Source organism: Sceloporus occidentalis, unplaced genomic scaffold (assembly GCF_023333645.1).
Source record: "Sceloporus occidentalis isolate IW3139 unplaced genomic scaffold, rSceOcc1.0.p SCAF_3, whole genome shotgun sequence".
Classification (NCBI taxonomy): Eukaryota; Metazoa; Chordata; class Lepidosauria; order Squamata; family Phrynosomatidae; genus Sceloporus; species Sceloporus occidentalis.
In genome coordinates, this window is record NW_028316983.1 from 127,002,678 (window position 1) to 127,030,132 (window position 27,455).

Consider the following 27,455-nt stretch of genomic DNA (forward strand, 5'->3'; position numbering starts at 1 on the left):
TCTTCAAAATCTGGGCAGTGTGTTTGAAGACAGAGGAGGTCTCTCATTCATAGAGTCTCCACAGGTTGAAGTCAACTTGAAGGCAGTCAACAACAACAATAATTTTATGTTTGGGGTGTATATATTCAGAGTGAGTGGTTGATGGAGAACTAATTATTAAAAAAAGATTTCATTTTAATTCAAAGCCCATAACCTGTATTTATATTGAATAAAATGATTTTGTTACCTATTTTACAACCATGTTAAGCTTTTATTTATCAGAGGCACTTGTTAAAATCACACAAAATTTGGAATAGGTTGTGTTCCACATTTTGCTCATCCCGTATTGCTTAGATTTCATTCAGATTCAGAAATTAATTAGATACCCAACTTGTTCCAAAAACTGGTTTAAGCACTAGTGTCATTTTGAAGGAGATTCTGATTAGAGATCCCACATCTCCTGAGGTTCACAGTTATGGAATGGTGCTTGGCAGACCAGTAAATGGATTTCAGTTAGTGAATAAGCAGAACCTAGCCCAGGGTCCTGCAGCCCAGAGTACATCTGCCCAAACTGGAAGTGCTGCAACCTCCTGCCATGCTCCCAACTCCAATATGTCTTAATAAACATGTGCCCTCTGCAGGTTGTGGCATCAATTTTACCAGGTCTCTTCCTGCCTCCAGCCTGTTTTATGCTCAGAAGCAGGGGTTTTTTAGCCACCCACTGGGGCATAAAACATGTCAGGAGCTCTCCCCCCCCCGCCCCCACACACACACACTCCAGGCCCGGTGAAATTCCCACCTACAGTCCTTAGAGAGGGGGATTTTTCAATTATTTATTTTTAAATCTGAGAGTAAGGATATACAGTATACAGCTGGAGCCATGGGGGCTGCATGCACTTGGCTCACCTCTGAGATTATGGCATCTAATGTTGGCAGAGAACTGGCCTGGCAGATCAGGCCTCATAGATGGGTTTGGAGAGACGATAGGAAACACTTCCCATCCTGGCAAACTAAGTAATTTGCTTCCCCTTTCCTGAAATATTACTTTCCCCCACCCTAGAGCTGTGCTGCTCAAAGTGGTGATCTATGGGCCTCCTCCAGTCCACATGTCATTGGCTATTGGCCCTTACAGATTTTCTGAGAAAGAGAACAGTTGTAGCCAATGGGGCACAAATCTGGTACCAGTTCCTGCCATATTGCAGGGGAGAAACCTGCTAGTCCCTCACATCAGTTTGAGATGTACTTTTCTAGAGGTCTTTAAGAAGATTTAAATTAGGCTGTGATTCTTGGCAATCTTCGTCTGTATGCATGTAAACTTCATTGCATTTCACCACTACTTGTACAGTCCATTGTAACATTACTGCTCCCCCTCATTCTGAATTGAGCTTATCTCCACTGAGGAGGTCAGTTTGTTTTGCAAAACAGTTGCTAATTTTTTTGATGTTTTCTTCAGTAATGTACTTCCAGGATGTATATTACTGATGTGAACATACAAGTCCTCTTGGGTTGGGCCTGTATAACCACAATCTTCACAAACATACAGTTTATCTCTCCGTTGCTTGTAAGCATATTGTTGTTGCACACCGTGGATCTTTTTAAGGTGTGATTCCAGGGAACAACGTTGGGTAAAGGCTTTGTTGCAAATCTCACATTTGTATGGGCGAATTCCTGCAATAGAACGTTAGGTGTTTTCAGAGAATTTAAAACCAGCAACAACAAGAAACACTCAGTAATGAGACCCTGCATACATTTAGAAACTTTTTATTGGGATGGACACCTGCAGCCCTCAACTTAATTTCAAAAGCCCTCTCCACCTATTCAGTTCAGATCTCTAATAAGAGTGATCTGTCCCACTCATATCTGGCAGCTGACTCTGCAGGGAGGAAGGAGTAAGGGTGTGCTCATTGTTCTCTGTGGCCCCAACAAACAGCTTTTCACCTGAAAAAAGATTCCCCAACTGTTCTATATCATTTTATACTATAAGTGATGGTCCTTTTCAAGTCTCTGTGCATGCTGTAAAAACTTTAGAAGCCCAGGAATAATGCGGCATGTGATCCTGGGCTCCACATTTAGTTTGCTCCAAATTTTAGTTGCTACCTTTTGGCAGAAACAGCTGTGGCATTCATCTTTCTCCCTTTAAAATGGTTTAAAAGATGGTGGGAGTGGTGTGAAGCCCAATGGGAGGAAAAAGGAGATGCCTCAGGATTTTTAAAAATTAAAATTCCAAATGTCAAAATTTAAACATTTTTATTTTTTTTAAAAAACTGAATTTTAAAAAATATTATTTTTTTAAAAAATGTAACATTTAACCCAAATCTTCACTACGTATATGTAAATACATTTAAGTTGTGCATATGATATTGGAATTTGAAGGTATAACTTGAATTTTTCTAACTGTAAATGTTACAACTATTAGCATTATATCCAGTGGTATATGGGAATTACGATTGATGAGTAACATTACTGCAAAAAAGCATTACTAAAGATTCTGTATGGTGTGAAATGGGAAGCGGTCAATGGGGGTGATACTATGAGTTACCGCACCAGGTGACACCAACCCTAGGAACGCCACGGTTTCTGAGGGCATATTTTTGTATTTTTGCTGGACCCTAACTGGTTAATATACTCTATGTGTGATTTCTGTGCAACTGCAATCACAAATTAACTGAATAAAAAGTAAAACAAATGGGCTATTTTTCCTGTTAACATCTGGTATGCTTAAAAGGGATGGAAAGCAAATAACCTCTTTCAATAAGATTTGGTCTTACCTGTGTGTGTCCTGACGTGCCTTTTCAGATCAAAAGTGTCATTGAATCCTTTGCCACAGAAGGTGCACAAGTGTCTCTTCACTTGGTTGTGACATTTTACATGACGATTGAGCATGCGCTGCAGGCGAAATCCTTTGCCACATAATTCACAATTATGCATCAAGACATCACCACAGATACCAGTGGTGAACTAGGAAAAGAAGGAAGTGAAACAGGATTTTAGAATTACAGAACTGAGAGGGAATTAGAGCCGCAGGCATTGCATACCTTAAAGCAGGGGCCAGAAACAACCGCCTGCCATTTTGGGAGGCCCTGCAGCTGCCAAGGTAGCAAAATCACCAATTTTTGTCCTTTAACGAAGGCACATGGGGCTTTGTGTTTTGTTTTTTAAAAGGGATGTACTTCTAGAAGCCCCTGAAAGGCATGCTACCGGAAGATAGCATTTTAAGTTGGAATTTTTAGATGGGCCCTACTTATCAGCAGTTTCTATGTCAAATACAGTTCCCCTCTTCTTTTATTCTTGCCCTTGTTTTGAATGTTTTGCAGACCAAGAACAGATAGACAATCCACCTCATACTCAGCACTCAGACATACATTCAACTTGCTATATGACTGCAATTGCAATGGTATCAGGACCTCTGCCCTCTGCAATGATGAATACTTAAGTGTTCCCCAAGGGCAGAGAAACATTTTGGGAATTCTAACAAATTTAGTGTAATGCAAACTTCATTAATTATAGCCATGAATGCGGGGGGCATAATGCATGAAATATTACCCAGAATTTCAGATGTATAAAATATGCATAGTTGGGGACAAGATTGCTCAGAATGTGGTCAGGAGAAAATTACATGCAGTAAATACTAACAGTGATTCCATTATGAACTCAAGGCATCCAGAAAACTGTTGTTGATCATATATAAAAATGACAGTTAAAACATGTGCTGTAGTGTGCTTCTATTATACCAGCTGAAACATTTGGTGATAGACTGGAATTTCCTTAGAAATTGTAATCAGCAGTTTCTTTCTCTGAATTCTGTTTGCTTTGTTCACAAAAGCTACTTTAAGATCTGTAACAGAGTGTAGGGGGGCATTTTGAAGTGTTCTCCCACTAGTTTTAGATTCTAAAACTAAAATAGTCCAGGTAAAGCTAAAGGTAGTCCCTTGACATGAATGTCTAGTCGTAACCGACTGTAGGGGGCGGTGCCCATCATTCTGCATACATGGATTCAACCTTCCATAGTTTGAAAATATTCATATTCCCCCCCCCCCCCCTAAAAAAACAAACCTTAATTTTGCAATTTTATATAAGGGACACCACTTTACTATGCCATTGTATATAATGGACTTGAGTATCTATGGATTTTGATTCTATGATTCTATGGTATCCATGGGGAATTCTGGAACCACACCATGGCAGATACCAAGGGCCCATTGTATACCAATGATATGATATTGGTAAAGTAGGCCTAAATAGTCTAATGGCACCAGATCCCATCTGATCTTGGAGGCTAAGCAGGAACAGCCACAGTTAGCACTTAGATGGGAGACCGTCAATGAATGCTATAGGCTATATTTCAGAGGCCAGAGTGGGCAAAACCACCTCTGATTATTCCTTGCTAAGAATGTCCTATGCCACATGACTTAAAAGCTTATACAGACACACAAAGACAGGAAATACCAATGCATATCAATAACAGTATGTACCTTTATTTTGGATCTCACTGTAGGACGGTTCACTGCCAAGTCCAAAAGTGTCTCTTCTGTTGTGGACTCAGGGGCTGAAATATTGGCGATCTCTGTGTCCCTGCTGCTAGTACTCTCTAAGCTACAGCTGTCTTCACTACGATAATTCAGGAGTACACATCTTAACTCCCCTGGAGAAAGAATACATAGCTTTAGAGTCAGGAACAGGCAGCATTCAAACATATACTAGTTTTTGATGATGGGTCACACTGACCCTACAAATGTTTTTGAAATGCAACTCCCATAATCCTTCATCATTTGCTAAGGTAGAAGGAAGAGTTGTGCCCTGAACACATTTGAAGACCCACAGTTGCCAACTCTACAGGACAGTGCCTGCAAACAATGTACTATTAGTGCTTTCACTTGCTTAAATGGTCTTCTACCCTACAGTATGCCAAAGATTTTGGTTAACAATATGCTGATTTGGATTTGGCTGAATTCTGAATTGAATTGGGTTGAACTGCAGAGAACTGGAAGATATTCAAACTGAAGTGGAGATCCTTCAGAGTAGACTAAATCCAGCTCTAACCCACATTACAGATTGGGATTCAGAGAGTCCCAGATACATTTCTCTTGCATCTCCAATGTAAGGAAAACAGTCAGGATACAGATGCAAGGGTATATTTTTTGGTTGTAGCTGATCTAGCTTCCAGATTCAACAATAGATGGTTTTATTGGGGCTCTTCAGTCCCTGTGCTTAGCGGCAGAGCCTCTCCGCAGAGAGAGATTACGCAGGCCTGCAAATCTTTTAAACAATATATTGTGTTTTTAGAGGAATTTGGCATTATAAATCCAAAAATAGCATAATCTAAGTAGTTTTCTGCATGTGAAAGCATTTTAAAAAGCTAGATGCCAAACTGCTATTTATTCACATATAAAACATTTAATCTATAACATTTTAAAAAATTTTATGTATTTTCATTACCAAAAGGAAAGTGTTATGCCACTGCAGATATCTTCAAGTGAAAGTATATAAAGAAAATGGGCGTCAAGGCAAAACATGATCTTTGTTCAGTGAAAGGCAGGGGAATCCACTGGAATTTGGCCAGGAGCAATCCAAACAAAGATGCAAACTAGGCAGCTCCTGCAATGCAAGTCCAGGGATGCAGCTCAGCTACGGTATGTAAAGAAACTGGAGGGAAGGTTGCTGCCTGCAGCCTTTGCGTTTATCTACGTGCTCATGCACACTTTTAAGTGAAATGGAAGATTCTAAGTTATAGACAATGCCCTGAAATCTGGGGAGAGGATTTAATTCAGATTAATGCCAAGCCCACTGTGAACAAATCCTGCCCAGAAAACCCTTGAGAGCTTCAAAGGTGCTGTAAGTCAGAAATAACCTGAAGGCACACAAGAAGAAGGAAAAAAATTAGTATGATACTTAAACTATTAAATATTTTCAAATGAGGGGTTGGAACAAACAGTCACCTGGTAATTTCGTTCACTTTGGTTAAACTCTGTTAAGCATACAATAAAACACCGGTGGTGGTGGTGGCGGCAGGGCACACCACTATGCAAGAACGCAAAGAAAATACTCAGCAGGGCCTGTGTTTTGTGCTTTGGGGACAAAAGGCACTAAAGGAGCACTGTTTAATCTCAGGGTGGGTCTCCTCGCCATAGAAGAGGGAGGTGCTTCAGCTAACTAACAAATCAGTTAGGAACACAAAACAGTCCAAGGAGACCAAAGTTCACATCAGTCTGTCTGGACTAACCCAACCCGTTATACTGGGAGAAAGATGCCCCGAAATTCACCTTGGGACAGTGCCAGACAGCACAAAAAGAGACATCTGGGGCTGCATCCATACTGCCCAAATAATGTGGGTTGACACCACTTTAACTGCTGTGGCTGCATATTATGGAATTCTGAGAACTGTAGTTTGTTGTGGCACCTCTGGTTCCCAGAATTCCACAGCATGGAACCATGGCAGTTAAAAGGTTGTCAAACTGGATTATTTTTTGCTGACAGTAGGTTTGCGCAGCATCGTGCAAGATGTTCCTTGTTTTTTTCCACATCTTTTGTCCCCACTTTCAGACTAAAGAGGCAACCTGAGGTTCATGCCCACAGAAGCTGAACACCTTCGGGATTTAAAATGTCTTTTGCACCTCAACTGGCCTTTCCACAGTTATCCTTGCCCAAATACTGTCAGTTTTAAAAAGGAATTAGAGCAAGGGTGGAGAAATGTTTTGGACTACAACTCCCATATAACTTTATCGTTGGCCACAATGATTAGGGCTTCTGGGAGGTGAAGCCCAACATTGAAGCTTCTTTACATAGTGAGATCTTGTAGCATCCTTGAGACTAACTGAAAGAAAGAAGTTGGCAGCAGGAGCTTTCCTAGACTTCAGTCAACTTCCTCAGATGCTTTTGGTTCCTGCCGCTATAGAAGAGAGTGCATCAGAAAAGAAAAGGCTCTCATAGTGGGCCATAATGCCCATGCTCAGCCCTTTCCTTGCAAATATGGCAGATATGACATCTACAAAACCAGTCGTTAAACCTGAGATTGGCAACTTTTGCTCCTCCAGATGTTCTTAGACTGCAGCTCCCATCATCCCACACCACACATAATCGTTCCAAGGGCCCATGGGAGTGGTATTCTTAACAGCATGTGGCAGGTAACAAATTTCCCCACCACTAACCTCTCAATCAGATGGATCCTAGCCATGTTTATTCCGGGATAAAACTTGTACCAATTGGTTGGAATTACTTCTGAGCAAAAACATCCAAGGCACAGGACACATTCTTAGATGTGAAACTTCTCCTGGTAAGATGTATATTATCAGCTCCAAAAACACACTGCAGAAATAATGCAGTTTGAGATCGCTTTAATTGCCCTGGCTCAGTGCTAGGGAATCCTGGGGATTGTAGTTGATTGTGGCTCCAGAGCTCTCTAACAGAGAAGAAGGCTCAACGTCTCACAAAAGTATAGTTGTCAGAATTCCCTAGCATTGAGCCAGGACTGTTAAAGCGATCTCAAACTGGATTATTCCTGCAGTGTGTTTTGGACCATAGTTACAGATGTAACAGTCCTTTCTTGCCGTTGAAGCACACAACTGAGAAGCATGGGACGTTGCTCTGGAGAGTTTGGTCGTGTAGACATTATAGTTTGTAGGCCAGTGTTTTTTCAATTGCTCTTGTGCATATCTATTAAACTATGTTGGCTGTAGTGTGAGTTGTATTAAATTTAACATACATTCGTGGCATTCCTATCACAGGGACTTCTGAAATTTGGAGGTCATCCTTTGATGGACTCTTGTGAATAATTTCAATTTACTCCATGCATCTGAGGAAGCAGACCAAGGTCCAAAACACACTGCAGAAATAATCCAGTTTGAGACCACTTAAACTGTCCTGGCTCAATTGAAAGGGAAATTGGAAGTAGAATCCACTGGCAATTCGAACGTAATCATGGGGTTTCACGTTATTGCATGATAGACTACCACACTCAATTTCGGGCAATGGCAAGCTATTTTTGGGCAATGGGAAGTCAGTTGGAACGCCTAATGGCCTGTTGGCTGAAATAAAGATTATATATATATATATATATATATATATAGTTGGAACGCAATTCGAATTCACGTAAATTCGTTGAACTAGCAAATCCAAGTGAATGCGTTCTGGCCCCACTTTCTTTTCATTTGAAATTGAGAGAAATTCCTCCCATGTGATAAACTCCAATGCTAGGGAATTTTGAAAACTGAGGTTTTGTGAGACATTTAACCTTCTCTGTTGGAGAGCTCTGGGGCCACAATAAGCTACAATCCCCAGGATGTCCTAGCACTGAGCCAGGGCAGTTAAAGTGGTCTCAAACCAGATCCTTTCTGCAGTGTAAAAGTCTACAAAAGTTTATGCTAGCTTCTTTCACACAACACAGTCTGAGATGTGCTACAAGGCTGTAGTTTATTGTGGCCCCAGAGCTCTCTGGCAGTGAAGAAAGTGAAAACAAACAAACAAAAACATAGTACACAGCATTGAGCCAGAGCAGTTAAAGCAGTTTCAAAGTGGGCTATTTCTGCAGACCTCAGATATACCTCACCTTCCCCATGACTGGCATCGGAGATATATATATGTGCGTGTGTGTGCAGACCTCAGATATACTGAGGTATATCTGATATATAGGCATCTGATATATATGTGTATGTCTGTGTAGACCTCAGATATACTGAGTTACATCTGATATATATATATATATATATATAGGCATCATATATATATATATATATATATGCAGACCTCACATATACTTCACATTCCTCATGACTGGCATCTGAGATATATATATATGTGTGTGTGTGTGTGTATGTATATATATATATACGCAGACCTCAGATGTACCTCACATTCCTCATGACTGGCATCTAAGATATATATATATATATATATATATATATATATATTTGTGTGTGTGTAGACCTCAGATGTGCATGTGTGTGTGTATTGGCATCTGAGATATATATATATATATATATATATACACACACACACACACATGCATGATATACCTCACATTCCTCATGACTGGCATCTGAGATATATATATATGTGTGTGTGTGTGTGTGTGTATGTATATATATATATATATATACGCAGACCTCAGATGTACCTCACATTCCTCATGACTGGCATCTAAGATATATATATATATATATATATATATATATATATATTTGTGTGTGTGTAGACCTCAGATATATTGAGTTATATCTGATATATATATATATATGTGTGTGTGTGTGTGTGCATGTGTGTGTGTATTGGCATCTGAGATATATCTATCTATCTATATATATATATATACACACACACACACACATGCATGATATACCTCACATTCCTCATGACTGGCATCTGAGATGTGTGTGTGTGTAGACCTCAGATATACTCTGGAGCCACAACCAACTCCCATTCCCAGAATTCCAGAGCATGGACCCAAGGCACTTCAAGCAACTGGGTTCTTCCTTCAGTGCAAATGCACTGTGAGGGCTCCTCTGTCTGGCCTTTGGACAGTGTTCTGGGCCATCTGGTCCTGCTCAGGTGAGGGAGCCTTCCCCAGGTGTGGCCCTGGGCTTTACCTGGGACGTAGGTGTCTGCTCTTTCTTCGTCTGGCAGCTGGTCCCAACTGCGGCTAGAGGGCAGAGGGTTGCTCCTCTTCACCAGGAAGGCCCTGGGCATGGTGCCCCCCCTCAGGCCCTGCCTGCCCTGGCTTTGGCGGGAGTTTGCAGAGGTGCCCCTTCCTCCTCCTGCTGCTGTTGCTGCTGCTGCTGCCCAGTCCCCCTCAGGTGTCTCCAGGGAAGGAGGCAGGGAACTTCTTCTTGGGAAGGAGGGAGCATGCGTGCTGGAAACATAACGGTGTCAACAACCACCCTCCTCTTACCTGTCGGACCGGTTGGGGCGGCTCTGCTTTGTCCCTGCCCCTCCTTGAGCATGCCTCTCTTTTGGCACACAAGGGAACCTCTGGCAAGCCAGGCAGGGGAAAGAGGGATGCCCCAAGACAGAGGCTCACTTCCCAACCCAGGTGCCCTCTTCTGCACCTGAAGTTGCAGCATTCCTCTACTTCTCTCCCCCTTTTTCACAAGCCTCAAGAGGCAGCAGGCATAGACTCAGGTGTATCCATGTGTCTGTTTTGCTTCCTTGGCTGCTTTCCCTTTGTAATTTCAATGTGAGACAGGTCCAAAACACATGGCAGAAACACAGTGGCCCCTTCACATTCTTTGGGGTTAAGACATCTCCATGACTCCCTGTCTTCCACTGCTCTGCTTAGATCCTGTAAACTCCTATCTATGATCTCCTTAATCGAGTCCATCCAACTAGCATGTGGCCTTCCTCTCTTTCTACTTCCTTCCACCTTTCCTACAGGGACGTAGCCAAGATTTTAGGAAGGGGGGGGGGGTCCAGACTAAGAGCCACCATTATAATGGGGCTTGGGCGCAGCGGCGCAGCAGCACGCACCATTCATTTTTCTAATGGAAGGGGGGGGGGGGGTCCGGACCCCAAGAACCCCCCCCCCTTGGCTACGTCCCTGTTTCCTAGCATTATTGTTTTTTCCAGTGAGTCCTCCCTTCTCATGATGGGGCCAAAGTACGACAGCCGCAGTTTAGTCATTTTGGGAGATCTCTGGCTTGTTCTGCTCTACGCTCCATTTGTTAGTCTTTTTGGCCATTCACACTATCATCAGAAGTCTTCTCCAGCACCACATCTCAAATGCGTTGATTTTCTTCCTATCTGCTTTCTTCACTGTCAAGCTCCCATTGCTGTTAATAGTTATGGCATCTTAAATATTCCCTTTTTTTTCCTCATTTTAAACTTCATTCTCCAATCTGGATTCCAGTCCGAACGGACTGCAAGGCCAATAACGCAGTGGTTGCCTGGAGGTGGTGGGAGCTGAACGTGTATGAAAATAGGCAGCTTGATGAAGGCTCTCCCAACATACCGGATTTCGTTTTACAACCTGTTAAATTAGATATTGTCATTGATCGGTATCTCTCATTTTCATTAATGCCTTTCTTGGTGGTCTCATTAGGACTGGGGTCACCCAGTACAGTAAGTAAGGGGCTCGACAGACTGCCCCTTTCCTAGCTGGATCGGGGCCATGGCAACCTCAATCTGGAGCACCTAGATTCCTAGAGAGGTGTCCTCCCAGGTACAAACATGGTGTTTTTGTTATTTATGGTTTATCCATATTCATGGGGGTCTTGTGCCCCTAACCTTGGCAAATGTGGAGGGATGAGGGTCGTTTTAAAACAGTATACAAGCACCATTGCAGACATTCTCTGCAACAACGCTGAAAAGCTTCATTTTTAATATCCCTAGAAAGGAGACAGCAAAAGGACATCATAGGCCCCAAACACAACAAATAAATGTATCACTGACCATTAAAAGTCAAATAAATTGAGTTGTATCTATGGTCCAAAACACACCGCAGAAATAATCCAATCTGAGACCACTTTAACTGCCCTGGCTCAGTGGCAGGGAATCCTGGGGAGGATAGTTTTATTGTGGCACCGGTTGCCATAACTGTCCACTATTGCCAGGGACAAAATGTAATAATAATAATAATAATAATAATAATAATAATAATAATAATAATTTGTTTTATTCCAAAGATCATAGCGGTGAACAGCAAGTAACCTAATTAGGACAAATTCGAGACCAAGCTGTAGGACAACCGCAGGACAAAACTCAGCCCAAAATGTAGGACATTTAAGGTCCTCCATTTTTCTTAAATGTCCTACATTTTGGACTGAGTTTTGTCCTGCAGTTGTCCTACAGCTTGGTCTCGAATTTGTTCCACATTTTGTCCCTGGTAATAGTGGACAATTATGGCAACCGACAGAGAAGGCTCAATGCCCCACAAAAACTACAGTTCCCAGGATTCCCTAGCATTGAGCGGCCTCAAAGTGGATTATTTGTGCATAGTGTGCTTGGGACCCAATTTTTTCCGTTTTAGTGCACCTTCACCTCAGAAATAGTCTTGTTTACCCTCTGGCTCCATGCTCTGGAATTCTGGGAACGGAGCCACAACAAACTACCATTCCCAGAATTCCAGAGCAGGGAGCCAGAGGGTAAACAACAAGACTATTTCTGAGGTGAACCTGAGGGGGGGGGGGGGACTTTCTGGGAGCATGCGCAGAAGGGGCGAATGGAAGTGCGCATGCTCGGTGAGTGAGCCTCGTTGTCGCGGTGGAGGGTCATGTCAACGGTGTCGAAGGTGGTGCTGGGGGCCTCAGTGCTGCTCTCTGGAGGGATCGTCGTCGGCGTCCATCTGCAGCAGAGGCGCCTTAGGGAGGTATAACAGAGGCGCCATTTTAGGACGATCCATTTTGCAACAGATGATGATGATGATGATGATGACTCGTTTTGTTTACTTGTTTATTATTTACTTATTCAGAGTATTTATACCCCTTTCTTTCTTTCTTTCTTTCTTTCTTTCTTTCTTTCTTTCTTTCTTTCATTCTTTCTTTCTTTCTTTTTAAAATAGGCTATTATTAAAAGGGAGGAGAGTCCATTTACACGTGTAAAGTGTATCTATATAAAGAGCATTTTCTATGAACTGGTATCTAGCATTGACTTCAACTAGCTGTTCTCTTCCAGTTGTAAATGAACCTATATAAATAAAGCATGCTAATAATAATAATAATAATAATAATAATAGGTCTCTTTCCCCTCCTTTTCTTTTCTTCCATCTAGCTTGACCCACTTTATTTATAACCCAAAAGGCTATCTCTGCTGCTCCTGCTATTATTAATTCAGACCACAAGTCCAAATGGAGCTCTCAAGTCCAAAGACACACTGCAGAAATAACCCAGTTTGAGACCGCTTTAACTGCCCTGGCTCAGTGCCAGGGAAGTTTGGGGGTTGTAGTTTATTGTGGCCCCACCAGAGCTCTCTCTATCACTGACAGAGAAGGAGGCTTAATGCCTCACAAAACTACAGTTCCCAGGATTCCCTAGCATTGAGCCAGGGGCAGTTAAAGCGGTCTCAAACTGGGTTATTTCTGCAGTGTGTCTTGGACCTCAGTGAAATGCTGATATTCTAAGGCAGGGTTGTTGCAATCCTGCCTTGCTTGCCCTCAGCCATCAATATCTGTCCCCTGGGATACTTTTCTAAAAACCACAGTTTTCTCATGAAGTAAAAACAGAATTAAAAGAGGATTTGTTTTTGTTTTTTTGAGGGGGAATGTTTAGGGTAGACCTGTTTCTTGTGGGTTGCTCTCACCTCCACAAATGATGGAGCTGAGGAGGGAAAAATAGTGCTAAACAGAACCAAACAACTGGAAAACCATTTTTTGGTATGATTTACTGCTATGTAAGAAGTAACTAAGGTGGCTGCTGTTACTGTCAGCCCCTCTTCCCCAAATGCTAGCAAAGTCATGCCATCCACATCCATTGAGTCTTCTTATAAAAATACTCATTGGTCCTTAATATGTCCTTCCTGTTATTGGCCTGTTACAGACTGCCAAAATAAAGCTGCTTTGTGTCTCTTTGGAGGTATGCTATTTAAATGATGCATGGGTCCTAAGAGTCCGGAGGTCGCGCCAAAGCCAGACTCCATTCCTAAGCACCGGAGTGCAGCTTTGGTGCAGCTTCCGGATTCTTAGGATGCATGCATCATTTAAACAGCATACCTCCAAAGAGACCCGAAGCAGATTTATTTTGGCAGTCTGTAACAGGCCATTGTATGGATGATTATTATATGGATTGTTATATGGCTAGTACAGTGGTCCCTCCACATTTGAAGGGTGAAAGACCTCCAACCTCCATCAATGAGGAAAAACCACAGATAAAAAAACTCTGCTTCTTATACCTGAGAAAACATCTCTCTAGGAATCTCCAGTTCCTCCAATGCAACTCTATGGCAAACAGCTGCCAGAAATTGGTCCTAGACTCACACTAGAGGAACTACAGATGCCTAGAGGGGTGCTTTCTCTAGATATTTCTAGGTTCTCCTGCACAACTTTATGGTCAACGTCTGGCAGTTGCGCTAGAGGGCTCTTAATTGCTCTTTCCTACTCAGGCATTGGAAATAGGAACTGTGCAGCCTCCAGTATCCTCTGTACTTGGATACGAGAGGATATGGAGTCCAAAGAGCCCCCGGAAGGGGAAAAGGAAACACCTGGGAATGCTGGTGTTTAGTGCATTTTATGTGCACTGGCCTAATTACTTTAATAAGCTTTGGACATTCTCTGAAGATGCCAGCCACAGATGCTGGCGATACGTCAGAAAGAAATTCTGCTAGAACATTGCCACATAGCCTGAAAAACCCACAGAAAACTATGGATGCCGGCCATGAAAGCCTTCGACTTTACTTTGGGCATTTGTCTACATATTGAATTATTTTGCAGTGTTGATCACCTCCAATTGTTGAGCTGTAGTTCAGTAGTAAAACGCCTTCTCTTTGTGCATAAAGTCCAAGATTCGTTTCCAATCTTTGTAATTATAAGAAACTTGGATATACAGCTAGCAAAGTTAATAGTCATACAATTTATTCGGTCTTTGACCAGTATAAGCTAGCAAAGTTATTTCAATACTGTGAAGTCGGAGGCTATCACGGCCAGCATTCATAGCTTTTTGTGAGTTTTCCAGGCTATGTGGACATATTTTGGAAGAGTTTATTCCTGATGTTTTGCCAGCATCCGTGGCTGGCATCTTCAGAGAAGATTCTCTCTGAAGATGCCAGCCTCAGATGCTGGCGAAACGTCAGGAAGAAAATTCTTCTAGAACATGGCCACATAGTCCGAAAACCCCACAAAAAAATTATGGATGCCGGCCATGAAAGCCTTTGACTCTGTATTGTTGAACTCAGTGAACTACTCTATTGGTTTTAGGATGAAGCAACTGTATGTTTTCAACATACATCACAAAAAGATTATATAGGAGCTGGAAGAGAAAGAATAAAAATAAAAAAAAGTAATCAGAGTTATTTATTTTGCAGAAGGAGAATTTATACCTATTGCTTTATATTAGCTTTTCCCCTTTCTTAGACACTTGCCAAGCTCAAACATCGGTCCTGCCTCTGCTGCAATTGTTTCATCGGCTGTGTTACAACTTCCAGTATCTAGTGTAAATCTTATTTTTTTGAGTGCTTCGTTGCTTCATACAATCATTTGCTGCTGTAGTAGGGCTCTGATTTTAATGCTTTTGGTCAGTGATGTTTGAGATTGTTTTTACAAGCAACAATTATCTTTAGATAATTATCTCTCACTATTTAATTAGTAGATAGTTTGTTTATGCTTTTTAGTCTGAGATAAATTATTGTTTGACTGAGGGCTAGTTAAAAGGTAAAGGTAATCCCTTGGCGTGAATGTCTAGTCGTGTCCGACTGTAGGGGGCAGTGCTCATCTCTGTTACTAAGCCAAGGGAGCCAACATTGTCCAAAGATAACTCTGGTGGTCATGTGGACAGCATGACTGCACCGAACGCTGTTACTTTCCCCCTGAAAAGTGGTATCTATTTATCTACTTTTATATGCTTTCGAGCAGCTAGGTTGGCAGAAGCTGGGACTAGTGATGGGATATCACTCCGTCACTAGTAAGTAGAGCCTAAAAACCTATAATAGTTTGGAAAGAATTATCCTAGATTAACGCACCGTACAGACAGGCCAAAATAAAGCTGCTTCGGGTCACTATGGATGTATGCTGCTTAAATGATGCATGCGTCCTAAGAGTCAGGAAGCTGTGCCAAAGCCATGATCCAGTCCTAAGAACTGTAGCACAGCTTTGTTGCAGCTTCCAGGCTCTTAGGACACATACATCATTTAAGCAGCATACATCCAAAGTGATCTGAAGCAGCTTTATTCGGGCAGTCTGTATGGGGCCATGTTTTGTACTTTATGACAAACTTGACACGTTTCATTCCTGGCCTTTATTTTGTGTAACATTATTTCTGCATCTTGTCCATGAATTAAAAAAAATAATGTCCTTTTTTCAGAGGCTACGTGAAGGAGTGTTCAGAGACTTTGAAAGACAGAATCGTAAACAAGAATATATTCGCCTTTTGGAGGAACAGTCTGGCTTGACCAAGCAACTTGAAATGGAAAGAAGCAAAATTGCATTGCCAAGAGAATCCCAGCGGTGAGGGAGAAGAGTTGGAAACTTCCCTTTCACTTCAGTAATTGTATTGACTTCTTGTTCATTGAGCCAGTCTTCATACTCCTGAGTCTTGCGGTGTTTTGAGAGGAGGCTTCTAATTGACTAAAAAAGAACTGTCAAGGTATAATGGATAATAGTATGTACATAAATGAGATGATGAGTTGTCATGACGATGAAGCTACAAGGACATCCCCTTCAGAAGGACTGGAAGAAGGAGAAGTGGAAGGGGAGACACTTCTTATAGTTGAATCTGAAGATCAGGCATCAGTGGATTTGAGTCATGATCAGAGTGGGGATTCTGTGAATAGTGATGAAGGGGAAACATCCTGGGCAGAGGAGATGTCTTACTATTGTGAAAGATGCCAGAAATGGATAGCTGCAAGTAAGAATCCTTTATTCTCAGTTTTCTGGTGCTCATTGTGAACTTGAGTTTACTCTCGCTGCCTTCCTTTCTTCCTCCCCTCATCTCTTTCTCTGTATAAAAATAATGTACGTGCTTTTCAGTCACTTGCAGTAACTGCACATCTAGAGTATATGATTTATCTTCAAAACAATACATTTTTAATGAGAGCAAAAGCCACAGCATAGAAATAAATTTAAAATGTTGAACAAATTAAGCTTGCTGTGGGAGATTTTTTCTCCCTCCTGAATATATGCTGAATAACTAGAAGTATTATTGTGCATCGCCGACAACTTGGTCTGTTTGCTGATGGGAGAAAACAGCACAGCCTTTAACCTTTGTGCAGCTGTGAATATAGTCTTTCTGAAGCTTAGTTCCATGAAGCCCCATGTTTCACACCTAAGGTGCTTCTTCCTGTATGCAGAGATTGAATTGTTATTGTTTTCAGATGTAGCATTTGTGCTGTGTTGAATCTTGTTCTGGAAGTTCATCTGAGCCTCATGAGTGGCCTTTCAGGGGATAGTGAGATTTGCTGTGGAAAGGGAAGCCTGGAAAACTCTAGCATATGTGTGATGTGCTTGTGCAGAAGCCATCACACTGGTTTATAGATGATTATTATAGCCTCTAAATAAGTCTCACATCTGATACTATATGAATAGGGGTACAGTTTATTTAATACCAGGCAAGAAATCCTTGTAATTATCTAACTCTTCTCTGTCATGTTAAGATAACATAACTGAACAAACAATCTGTGGAGTTCTTGAGGTATAATCTGATACTTAAAAAAAAATCTAGCATGATAAATGCTAGGGATTTTGAAAGTATTTCAGTCAGTATTTCTTACTGTGTCAGTATTTCTGGTAATCTCCTAATGCTGATGTAGTGAAATTTAGTAGAAACAAGAATTATAAATCTGAATCTCCAAAGTTTTTAAGAAAAAAACCTTTCTACGTTATTGAGGCTGATGGATCTTACTCCAATGGAAGTGTCTGTGGGGTTGCAACCTTAATCTCCAGAGCATGGGATGTAATGCTGCAATTTTATAATGTTTGATTTTATAAAAGAGTTGAAGCTTGACCTTTTGCTTACCTGTTTATAGGTCAGGTGAGAGAACAGATCACCCATCTCAAGGGAGATAACTTTTTCAGGTTTACTTGCTCTGATTGTTCAGAAGATGGGAAAGAGCAGTTTGAACGGTTAAGGCTAACATGGCAACAAGTAAGTAGCAAGCAATTAATAGAGTAACAAGATTTTATGTTTCTGTGTATTATGATACACATGGGGGGACTTTCCCTTGTTTAGTGACATTCTACATTTGAATCTGGGAATTTTACTGAACAACTCTTTTTTGGGTTCAAAAGCAAAAGTGAAATGATCTTTTAGCCACAGTAGTTTCAAAATCATAGGACCAAAAGACACTACAGATATAATCCAATTTGAGACTACTTTAACTGCCCTGGCTCAGTGCTAGGGGATTCTGGGAACTGTAGTTTATTGTGGGACCATTGCTTTCTAACAGAGAAGGCTAGATGTCTCACAAAACTACATTTATCAGGATTTCCTAGCATTGAGCCAGGGCTGTTAAAGTGATCTCAAACTGGATTGTGTTTGGACCATATTGTGTTTTGGACCATAGTTATAAATGTAATGGCCTTTTGTTGCCATTGAAGCACACAACTGAGAAGCATGGGACGTTGCTCTGGAGATGATGAACCTCATCTCCCACATCACAAGTTTGGTTGTGTAGACATTATAGTTCATAGGCCAGTGTTTTTTCAATTGCTCTTGTGCATATCTATTGAACTATGTTGGCTGTAGTGTGAGTTGTGTTAAATTTAACATACATTTGTGGCATTCCTATCACAGGGACTCCTGAAATTTGATGGTCACCCATTGATGGACTCTGTTGTGAATAATTTCAGTTTGCTCCATGCATCTCAGGAAATAGACCAAGTCTACAAAAGCTTATGCTACAGCTTCTTTTGCACAGTCTGAGAGGTGCTACAATACCTCTTTGCATTCTCTTGTCAATTGTTAGGTAGGGAAATGGATTCATGTTTATTTTGTCATAATATCTTCATTTAAAAAAAGTTACATAAAGCTCTAGGACAGTGGTTCTCAACCTTTCTAATGCTGCGACCCTTTAATACAGTTCCTCATGTTGTGCTGGCCCCCAACCATAAAACTGCAGTGTCTCAGTTCCTAAGACCATCAGAAATATGTGTTTTCTGATGGTCTTAGGCGATCCCTGTGAAAGGGTGGGTCGTTCGACCCCCAAAGCGTTTGCGACCCACAGGTTGAGAACTGCTGCTTTAGGAGCTGGACAACTTCAGAGAAGGGGACATGATACTGGGATATAATTTATAACAGGGATACTCAGAGTATTGTTTATCTTGGAGGGCATTATGCCCAATATTAGGCTTGTAGACTATGGGGCTGTACAGACAGCCCAAAAGGAGCGGCTCTGTGCCGCTCCTGAATGCGTGGGGTTGGGGACGCGGCAACCGGATGCCACACCCCCAACCCACTGGAAAAAGAAGCCCCAAAAAGGAGCTGCTTTTGCCAGCGCTACAGGAGCACCATAAGGGTCGCATTGTACCCTCATGACACTCCACGTGCGCACTGCCACTTGTACGCCATGCATGAGCAACGTCGTCATGGCGTGCCCTGTGTAAATGGCGGCGCCCAAGATGGCGCCCACAGCATGCAGTAGGGCTCAGGAGCATGCAGATGCTCCACTCTATTGAGACCTATGTTTGGTCCCAGGCTGGTGCAAAGCGCCTGTCTGTACCAGGTCTATCATAGTTCTTTAACAAATATGGTCTGATGGTCACCTTATCTGGTGATTACAAGTTACATGTCATGTTTGCAAGCACACAGTTCGTTACAGGACAGACTACATTCTTAATTCTTAGACAAGGCATTCACAAAGTCAATTATACTGTGTCAAAGGAAGAACAAATAACATTCTCTAACATTTTAAATATACCAATCAGGTATATAGCTGTTAAGTATACCAAATAACTTAAAGCAAATTTTTAAAATTAACTATAAACTCCAATATAGGAGAGTAAATAGTTTACTCAGAAGATTATTAGGAATAAGAGCATCTGTAAAAATGACAGTACTAGTAGTTTTTAAAATAATTTCTTTCATTACTCCTGATACGTGTTGTCAGATGATCCCATAAATTTGAAAAAGCTCCTTTTGGACATCATTCATGGTGTCAGCAAAACATCAAATAACTAATTGTATTTACAGACAGTGTGTTAGATAGGCTGTCGCTTTTCAAATGACTTTTTATGGAGTGTCTCATTTTGTTTCTGCTCCAGGGCAAAAGCATTACATATGGAAAACCATTCTTTATACAAGCTTAATGGTTTGGAACAAATGGAAAAACAGTGTATCACTCATATCATCTTTGCTTAAGTCATTCTTATATTATTCCCCATTTGAAAATAAAGTTTTATAAAAGCAACATAGAGATGGGGAAACTAGAAGGTCATATATATATATATATGTGTGTGTGTGTGTGTGTGTGTGTATACAGTTGGCCCTTCTTATACATGGATTTTTTATACATGGATTCAAGCATACACGGTTTGAAAATGTTCCAAAAATGTATAAATTTACCTTGATTTTCCATTTTTTATAAGGGACACCATTTTGCTATTTTAATGGGACTTGAGCATACACGGATTTTGTTATACATGGGGGATCTTGGAACCAAACCCCAGCGTATAACAAGGGTCCACTGTATATATATATAGAGAGAGATCTCTTCAAAAGTATACTTAATAATAATAATAAAAGCTTTATTTCTAGCCCGCCTTTCCAGAGATCAAGGCGGGTTACAATGGTGGATTTTGCAATCCAACAACATACAATTTACAATAAAAACATTGTCAGAAATTTACAATTACATTATATAAAACATTATATAAAACAACAACAATAACAATTCCAAGCTAGCAGCAATTGTAATAACGGTGAGGGGGAGAGGGATCACAACAGATCCAGTGACCAGCCTTGCTGCCATATTCTGGACCAGTTGAAGCTTCCGGGTTTGGTACAAGGGTTGCCCCATGTAAAGCGCATTACAGAAATCCAACCGAGAGGTTACCAGAGCGTGTACCACTGTTTCAAGGTCCCCCCGGCCCAGGTAGGGTCGCAGCTGGCGTATCAACCGAAGCTGATAACAGGTACACCTGACCGTCGCATCCACCTGAGATGTAAGGTGAAGCGACGAGTCCAGGAGCACCCCCAGACTGCGAACAGAGTCCTTCAGGGGAAGCGTGACCCCGTCTAGGACAGGTGGACAAATCTCCAAACCTGGACCTGGGGAACCTATCATAAGTACTTCCGTTTTCTCTGGATTCAGTCTGAGTCTGTTTTCCCTCATCCAGCCCATTACCGAGTCCAGACAAGCATCAAGAGGAGAGATGCCATCCCTGGTCACTGCATCAGTCGGAGATGCAGTGGTCAAATTATTGAGCATTTAAAGCCTATACATCAGATGATGCATTTTTGAATATCCCAGAAATCTGATCTGAAATTATAAAGCATCTAATGGAATTCACCTCCCCTGTTCATTATGTGGAATAACCTTTCTCCAGTTGGATTAAAATTGCTGAGAGCTTTAGTCAAGCCTTTTTATTCAGCCTTATTAGGCACTTCAATGTTACGGCTGACCCATGCAAAGTAAGATGTGAAAAAGTATAATCAAAGCTAACATAGAAATAGCTACAGGGAAAGCAAAAAAGAGAACACCCTGGCTCCTTTTTCTTTATTCCTGTCTTAAGTCATCATACACTTTTTTAACTAGTTATTTTTCCTTCATTCTTTTTTGCTCACTACAGTAGGTTTTATAGTAGGTTCAGGGGATACGGTGGTAGTTAAGACGCCAATTCTGATGATTGGAAGATCAGAAGGTTGGCAGTTTGAGGCCCGAGTGCTGCATGATGGGGTGAGCTCCTGTCAGTCCAAAAGCATGCAAATTCAAGTAGATAAATAGGTACTTCTCAGTGGGAAGGTAAAGTCATAGAATTGCAGAGTTGGAAGAGACCACAAGGGCCAACCGGTCCAACCCCCTGCCATGCAGGTAACAGCATTTGGGGCAGTCATGCTGGCCACAAGACCACCAGAGCAGTCCTTGGACAGCACTGGATCTTTGGCTTAGAAACAGAGATGAGCACCGCCCCTTACAGTCGGTTATGACTAAACATTAATATCAAGGGATTACCTTTATCTTTATAGTAGGTTTTAACCAATAGCTATTGTTTATTTCAGTAATCCATTCCCTAGTGCCAGTCATCCACAGAGTGATCAAGTCTTTTCTGTCCCCAAATCAGATTAGAAAGTAGGATCCAACTCATAAATACCATCCAGAACTATCTGAAATTGAAAAGCTACTGCTTTCCTGTTATCCAGGGATGCTGTGTCAGCTGCTGGATGATAGTTATTTTAAATTACAAGATCCAAATTTGATTTGTAAATAGGGTTAGTAAGTAAGGGGCAGCAAATGTGGCTTCTGTGATGGTCTTGCCAAAACCTCTTTTCTCCACTGATGATTCTAGCTGACACAAAGATGGGTATCAGTAGTTCATCATGTCGTTCAGTTCATTAAACTAGTTTAAAGAAAGCATTTTGGACTTCTGGAAATAATTTTGTCTGCTACTCATGCATACCAGATTAATTGTCCTTTGCTCTGTGTGTAGGCAACTTCAGGGAGTCGTACTGCTATAAATGGAGGTGCTGTGCCTCTTTTCTCAGTGACATTCGTGTGGACTGGCACCAATTTTCCATTAATCATATTCATCAGTTCTTGTCTTCCTTGGCATGCCAAGTTTCCTTGGCAAACTCTTCGATAAGAGTTTATGTGGTTCTTCTCCCAACCTTCATTTGACTTTGAGCTTCCCCCTCTTGGTTTGTGTACCCTTTGTGGGTGGGTCCACCATTCCTTCAGTGACTGAGTGGCTAGGGGGAGTGAGTAGAGGGAGTGGCAAACACCTTGCTGAAATAAGGCAGAGTTCCAGCATGCTTGAAGAAAGCAGTTATAAAGCCGATGCAGAAAGTGGCCTCCCTCAGTCCCACCATTCTAGATAATTATTTGCCAAGTCTGTATCATTCTGTTTTTGGGCAAGGCCCTGAAGCATATGGTGGCCTTCCAGCTGCACGGGTTTCTGGATGATATTCTAGTTTGAGGCTTGGCTATGGGGCAGAGATAGCTTTGGTCACCTTGGTAGATGGCCTATGCCATGAACTAGAAAAATGGAATCTGTCCCTGTTGGTTCTGCTAGACATCTGTGGGTTTTGATACCATGGTATCCTTCTGTGCCACCTTGCTGGGATGGGGCTTGGAAGTACTGTTTTGAAGTGGCTCTGTTCTTTTCCAGAAGGACAAACTCAGAATGTAGTACTTGGGGACTCCTGTTTTACCACTTCACTGTTGGTCTGTGGGACCGCTCTGGTTTGGTTCTGGCCCTCATTCTATTTAACAAATACATGAAACCACAGGGACAGGTTGTCTGGACCTTTGGGGTTTGGTGCCATGAGTATATGGATGACACCCAAGTCTCATACTCCTTTTCACCACAGTCCATGGAAGCTGTTTTGGTGCTAAACTGGTGCCTGTCATCAGTAATCATTTTGATAAGGGTGAACAAATTGAAACTTAATTCAGACAAAATGGAGGTGCTCCTAGTCACCTGAAAGGCAGATCAGGGAATAGGGTTTCAGCCTTTGCTGGATGGGGTGACACTTCCCCTGAAGATGCAGATTTGAAGCTTGGTTTTACTCCTGTATTCAGTCCTGAGCCTGGAAGCTTAGGTTTTCAGTGGTGGCTAGGAAGTTATTGGCACAGTTAAAGCTTATGCATCAGCTGAACTCATTCCTTGAGAATCAAAGGAACATGCCTTAGTTACACCCTATTTGGATTTTACATACTTTACATGGGCTGCCACCTTTGAAAAATGTTCAGAAAGTTTCAGCTAGTTCAAAGAGCTGTAGCCAGATTGCTAACTACAGCTGGCTACAGGGAACACACGACTCCCTTATTGCAACAACTCCACTGGCTGCTGGTTCATTTCTGAGCACAACTCAAGGTGCCAGTTTTGATCTATAAAGCCCTATACAACTCAGATCTAGTTTATTTGCAGAATCATGTTCTCCTTTACGAACCTTCCTATGTTTTGAAATCTGGTGGGGTGACCCTTCTTTCTGCCTCACTGTCCTCATGGGTACATCTGGTAGGGACATGGGAGAAGGCCTTCTCAGTGGCTCTCCCCAGACTGTGGAACTCCCTTCCCACAGAGATTAGACTTGGAGTCTCCCGTAAATAGATGAAGACTTTTCAACATGTCTTTGAGTACAAATCGTTTAAGGCTAAGAGTCCTTGTACAATGTGCTTGATTTTTAATCTGTTTCTTTGCTGTGCTTTTTTAAAAAAAAATACACATTGTTATTCCTGCATGGCAGGCGGTTGGACAGGATGGTCCTTGTGGTCTCTTCCAACTCTATGTTTCTATGTCCTAACTTGTTTTAAATTTTGATAATTTAATTATTTTAACTTTTGTATTTTGATTTTTAACTTGTTGAAATCTCTTGTAAGATGCCTTGAATCTTCAACTGGGAAGAAAGTAAGATAATAGTAATCGTAACAATAATACTAATAATAATAGATTAAATTTCAAAGCTTTATTATGCAAAAATTAGAAGGTTTCTGTAAATAAAATTTGTTAGTAGAAGAAAGGAAGTTGTCTTTTACCAGAAGGATGATCCTTTTAGACTACTTGTAAATGAAGCACTCCTATTTGTTTTTCAGGTTGTTATGTTGGCAATGTACAATTTATCCCTGGAAGGAACCGGTCGCCAAGGTTATTTCAGATGGAAGGAAGATATTTGTGCTTTCATTGAAAAACACTGGAGTTTTCTATTAGGAAACCGGTAATGTCACTGGGCAGTCTTAAAAGTGAAAATAAATTAAATTGAACAAAAATCCAAATACAGGTATGCTTCAGTTAATGAAATTGATGCATTCATGAGTATTACATCTTTAACAGAAAATCGGAAACCAGAGGGAGAAATAACATGGCAAGATTAGAGATAGGTGCCTGTGCCATCCAAAAAAAGAGTAGTTCAAAATATTTCAACCAAGTTTTTTTCCAGAACTAAGAATATGTGCATGGTAAATGAAACAAAATGCTTGTTTTGACCCTTCTAGAAATGACTTAAAAGTTCTTCCAGAATACCTGCCTCGATTTTTCCAATTTCTATTTGATGCCCAAACTTTTTTTGTTTAAACATGCTGAGTGGAACTGGTGAGGCAGGCTTGTCTGCTGTCCCCCTTTCTTTCTGTTTTGCTGTTTACACTTACTCTGTTAGGGATTCTGATGGTAGCTACTGTTTGCTTGCCTGGTGGTACATACAGTCAGAGTGTACTCCTTCCCTTTTGCAATTCAGGGTGTAATGCAATGTTTATTGAAAACCTCCCACTGCAACCTAACACCAAAAATCTGTGCTTCTCCATCCCTCCTGCACTATGCTTCAATTTCATGGCTACTAAAAAGACCGTTCCAGTTTAGTAGAAGAGGGAGAAAGGGTGCTTGGTAGGAATAAGAAAACTTTTTAAAAGGAGCTTTTGTCAGAGCCTTTGTTAACTGAGGTATGCCTGTATATAAAGAAGTAATCCATTTTCCTGACTGAAAATATAGAAAAACCAATTTGTATAGCAGATAAAGGAACAGATTGAATCAATGAACCTGCTTTCAGATTATTGCTTTGGTCATAAACGTTATGGCAGAGGCAGACACATAGTGTGATATAAACCAGGCTAGGGAAGCCATAAATTAGGTAATAGAGTATGTTAATGTGGAGTGGCATACCTCATAGTCTCAAGTTGAATCTAACTTAGAAGTCAGATAGGAGAACTATGGAGATAATTATTCTTAGCCAAATTTAACTTACAAGCTTATTAGAAAAATATAAGTGAATAATCTTCATGTAGGCTGTTTTGAACACATTGGAACAATACAAATTTAATCTCAAGAAAAATGAATAGATTTGCCATCAACAAGCAAAGGAGTGCTAATAGTATTATTTTGAGATTTAGATTATGAAAGAATGTAGTTGGATTTCTGTCTGTGCATTATTTTAAACAAAAAGAGAACAATAACTGCAGATTAAAGGTGACTCCTATTACTAAAGCAGAGTTCATACTGAATGTTGTTTTTTTTCCTTCAGGTGGGGAGGCAGTTCTTATGTTGGGTCTTGCTTCTCCCATGCACTTCCAAGGCAGGGCTTCTACAGAATGTTGATCAACTTGTCCATCCAAAATGGGAGATCAGGACAGGGCTTTGCTTTGCTCCGATCCTAAGAGCTGTTTTTGACAGAGCTGCCTCTTTTTTCTCTTTAAGAGAACACTATTTCTTTCCCCCCAGCTTATCTACCCTAATGGGGATGGCTTACTAAGGATGTATCATGTGCATAGCCCTGAACTCTCCTCAGGGAGTCTGGGAGTAACTGGGCAGAGCCCACTTGGGGGACCAACCTGTCTTATGGGGCATTGGATGCTGACCTTTTTTGTGCTGCTGAGGTGTGTGAAGACAGTGTGTATGGAAAGAAAGAACATGTGCGTAGCTTTGGCCACACAGGTAAGTGTTGTTTATGGCCCCACTTCTCCTTTTCCCTTGTTATTGAAGGACCTGCTTCTGGAGCTCTGATGTTGGATTTCCCTTATAGCATGCCAGGTAGGGAGGGTACTATGGAGACCAAGATAGTGGACAGTTTGCATGTGAAGAGTTTAGGCACCAAAAAAGACAGCACATGTCCAGTGGTGAGCTGACTGCAGAGCAGATGCTCTCCAGAGGCTGAAAGTGTGCAAAGTCTTCCTCCTCAGGAAGGTGGACGGACCACGAAGCGGGTAGCAATAGCAAGTACATTTTTATTACTTATCAGTGCACTTAAGCACTCCCTAAGTGGTTTACAAAGTGTAAGCTAATTTCCCCCAACAATCTGGGTACTCATTTGGAAGGATGCAAGCCTGAGTTGAGCTTGAGCCCTTTTGCTGGTATTGAACTTGCAACTTTATGGTTTGTGAGTAAATGGCTGCAGTACAGACATTTAACCACTGTGCCACCAGGGCTCCTGTGGTGGTTTCTCTCCCTCGCAAACCAAAGAAAAAGAAGAGATGTTTCTGCTGTCACTTCTTTGAATCTGAAACTTTGGTCCCTTCTGTTGTTTCAGATATGGAAGAAGGAGATTTAACTCCAGATGAGGGAGTTGTTTCTCCAGAGCATATTTCTGTTAGTCTTACTCCTGAGTCAGAGGAGTTTCCTAACCATCTCAGGATGATGGAAAAGACTCTTGAGTTTAACTTTTGCAAGCTAGGTGTTTGCTGGTAGGATTCCTGTGTGGCACCATTCTCAGAGGTTATTGTTGATGTTACGGGAGAGTGGTCTCACTTAGATTTAGTTACGACCTCTCCATCCTATGCTAAAATTCTTTATTCCTTTATTCCCTACCTCCTGAAGTAATGAAGAAACTAAAGCTGCTCTTCATTGATCTTCCCATGGTGGGGTTGGTTTTGGGATCCTTTTTCCTTCCCCAAATCCTGAAGATAAGAGGTTGGAGGCTTTTTTGTGTGTAAGGTTTATGAAGCTGAGCTGCTTTAGTGACTTTATTGTTTGCTAGGGCCGCTATTAGGTGTGCCAAGAATTTGCTTCCACTGATTTCTAGGTAGCAGACTAAGCTCAGGCAGGGTGTCAGTAAATTATAAACGGGTTATGCCTTTATGGCTGATTCTAGCCAGCTCTGTAGGCCTGGGTACGGCAATATCTTTAGTGGAAATTTGTAGGGTAGCCACTGTTGTCCTTTATCAGTTATTATAAGATTGACAGATTCACTTTTGCTGGTGCATCCTTTGGATGCTGTTTTTGCAGCAGATTGTATCTCTGTAGTTTTGGTGTATAGCCCACCCAATGGGTA

The 27,455-nt window shown here is 41.4% G+C and overlaps 3 protein-coding genes across 5 annotated transcripts in view; 2 read left to right on the top strand and 1 right to left on the bottom strand.

Moving 5' to 3' along the window:
- Nucleotides 1–178: 178 nt before the first annotated feature.
- LOC149316742 (transcription factor Ovo-like 2) lies at nt 179–9,862 on the bottom strand. The gene is made up of 4 exons (XM_089516146.1): nt 9,558–9,862; nt 4,452–4,621; nt 2,748–2,937; nt 179–1,647 (listed from the first exon to the last, which is right to left on the bottom strand). Exons 1-4 carry the CDS (start codon nt 9,655–9,657, stop codon nt 1,337–1,339), a joined length of 771 nt encoding a protein of 256 aa, XP_089372272.1. The 5' UTR covers nt 9,658–9,862; the 3' UTR covers nt 179–1,336.
- Nucleotides 9,863–12,117: 2,255 nt separating this feature from the next.
- On the top strand, nt 12,118–16,068 carry LOC149316743 (protein PET117 homolog, mitochondrial-like). The gene is made up of 2 exons (XM_089516147.1): nt 12,118–12,271; nt 15,912–16,068. Exons 1-2 carry the CDS (start codon nt 12,176–12,178, stop codon nt 16,056–16,058), a joined length of 243 nt encoding a protein of 80 aa, XP_089372273.1. The 5' UTR covers nt 12,118–12,175; the 3' UTR covers nt 16,059–16,068.
- A 130-nt stretch (nt 16,069–16,198) lies between these two features.
- Nucleotides 16,199–27,455, top strand: part of LOC149316744 (cysteine-rich protein 2-binding protein-like) — a 32,222-nt gene continuing 20,965 nt past the window's right edge. For all 3 annotated transcript variants that reach the window (XM_089516141.1, XM_089516142.1, XM_089516143.1), the window contains exons 1-3: nt 16,199–16,454; nt 17,572–17,690; nt 24,295–24,416. In XM_089516141.1, the coding sequence (XP_089372267.1) occupies nt 16,199–16,454; nt 17,572–17,690; nt 24,295–24,416 (497 nt within the window). The remainder of the gene's footprint in view (nt 16,455–17,571; nt 17,691–24,294; nt 24,417–27,455) is intronic.

What these genes read in the sequence shown, in the direction of transcription:
- LOC149316742 (XM_089516146.1), bottom strand. Translation starts at nt 9,657, where the DNA reads ATGCCCAGGGCCTTCCTGGTGAAGAGGAGCAACCCTCTGCCCTCTAGC. An exon ending in CAGTGAGATCCAAAATAAAG is followed by an intron (nt 2,938 to 4,451) that starts GTACATACTGTT and finishes TTCTTTTCCTAG; the next exon opens with TTCACCACTGGTATCTGTGG. An exon ending in GCACGTCAGGACACACACAG is followed by an intron (nt 1,648 to 2,747) that starts GTAAGACCAAAT and finishes GTTCTATTGCAG; the next exon opens with GAATTCGCCCATACAAATGT.
- LOC149316743 (XM_089516147.1), top strand. Translation starts at nt 12,176, where the DNA reads ATGTCAACGGTGTCGAAGGTGGTGCTGGGGGCCTCAGTGCTGCTCTCT. An exon ending in AGCAGAGGCGCCTTAGGGAG is followed by an intron (nt 12,272 to 15,911) that starts GTATAACAGAGG and finishes TCCTTTTTTCAG; the next exon opens with AGGCTACGTGAAGGAGTGTT.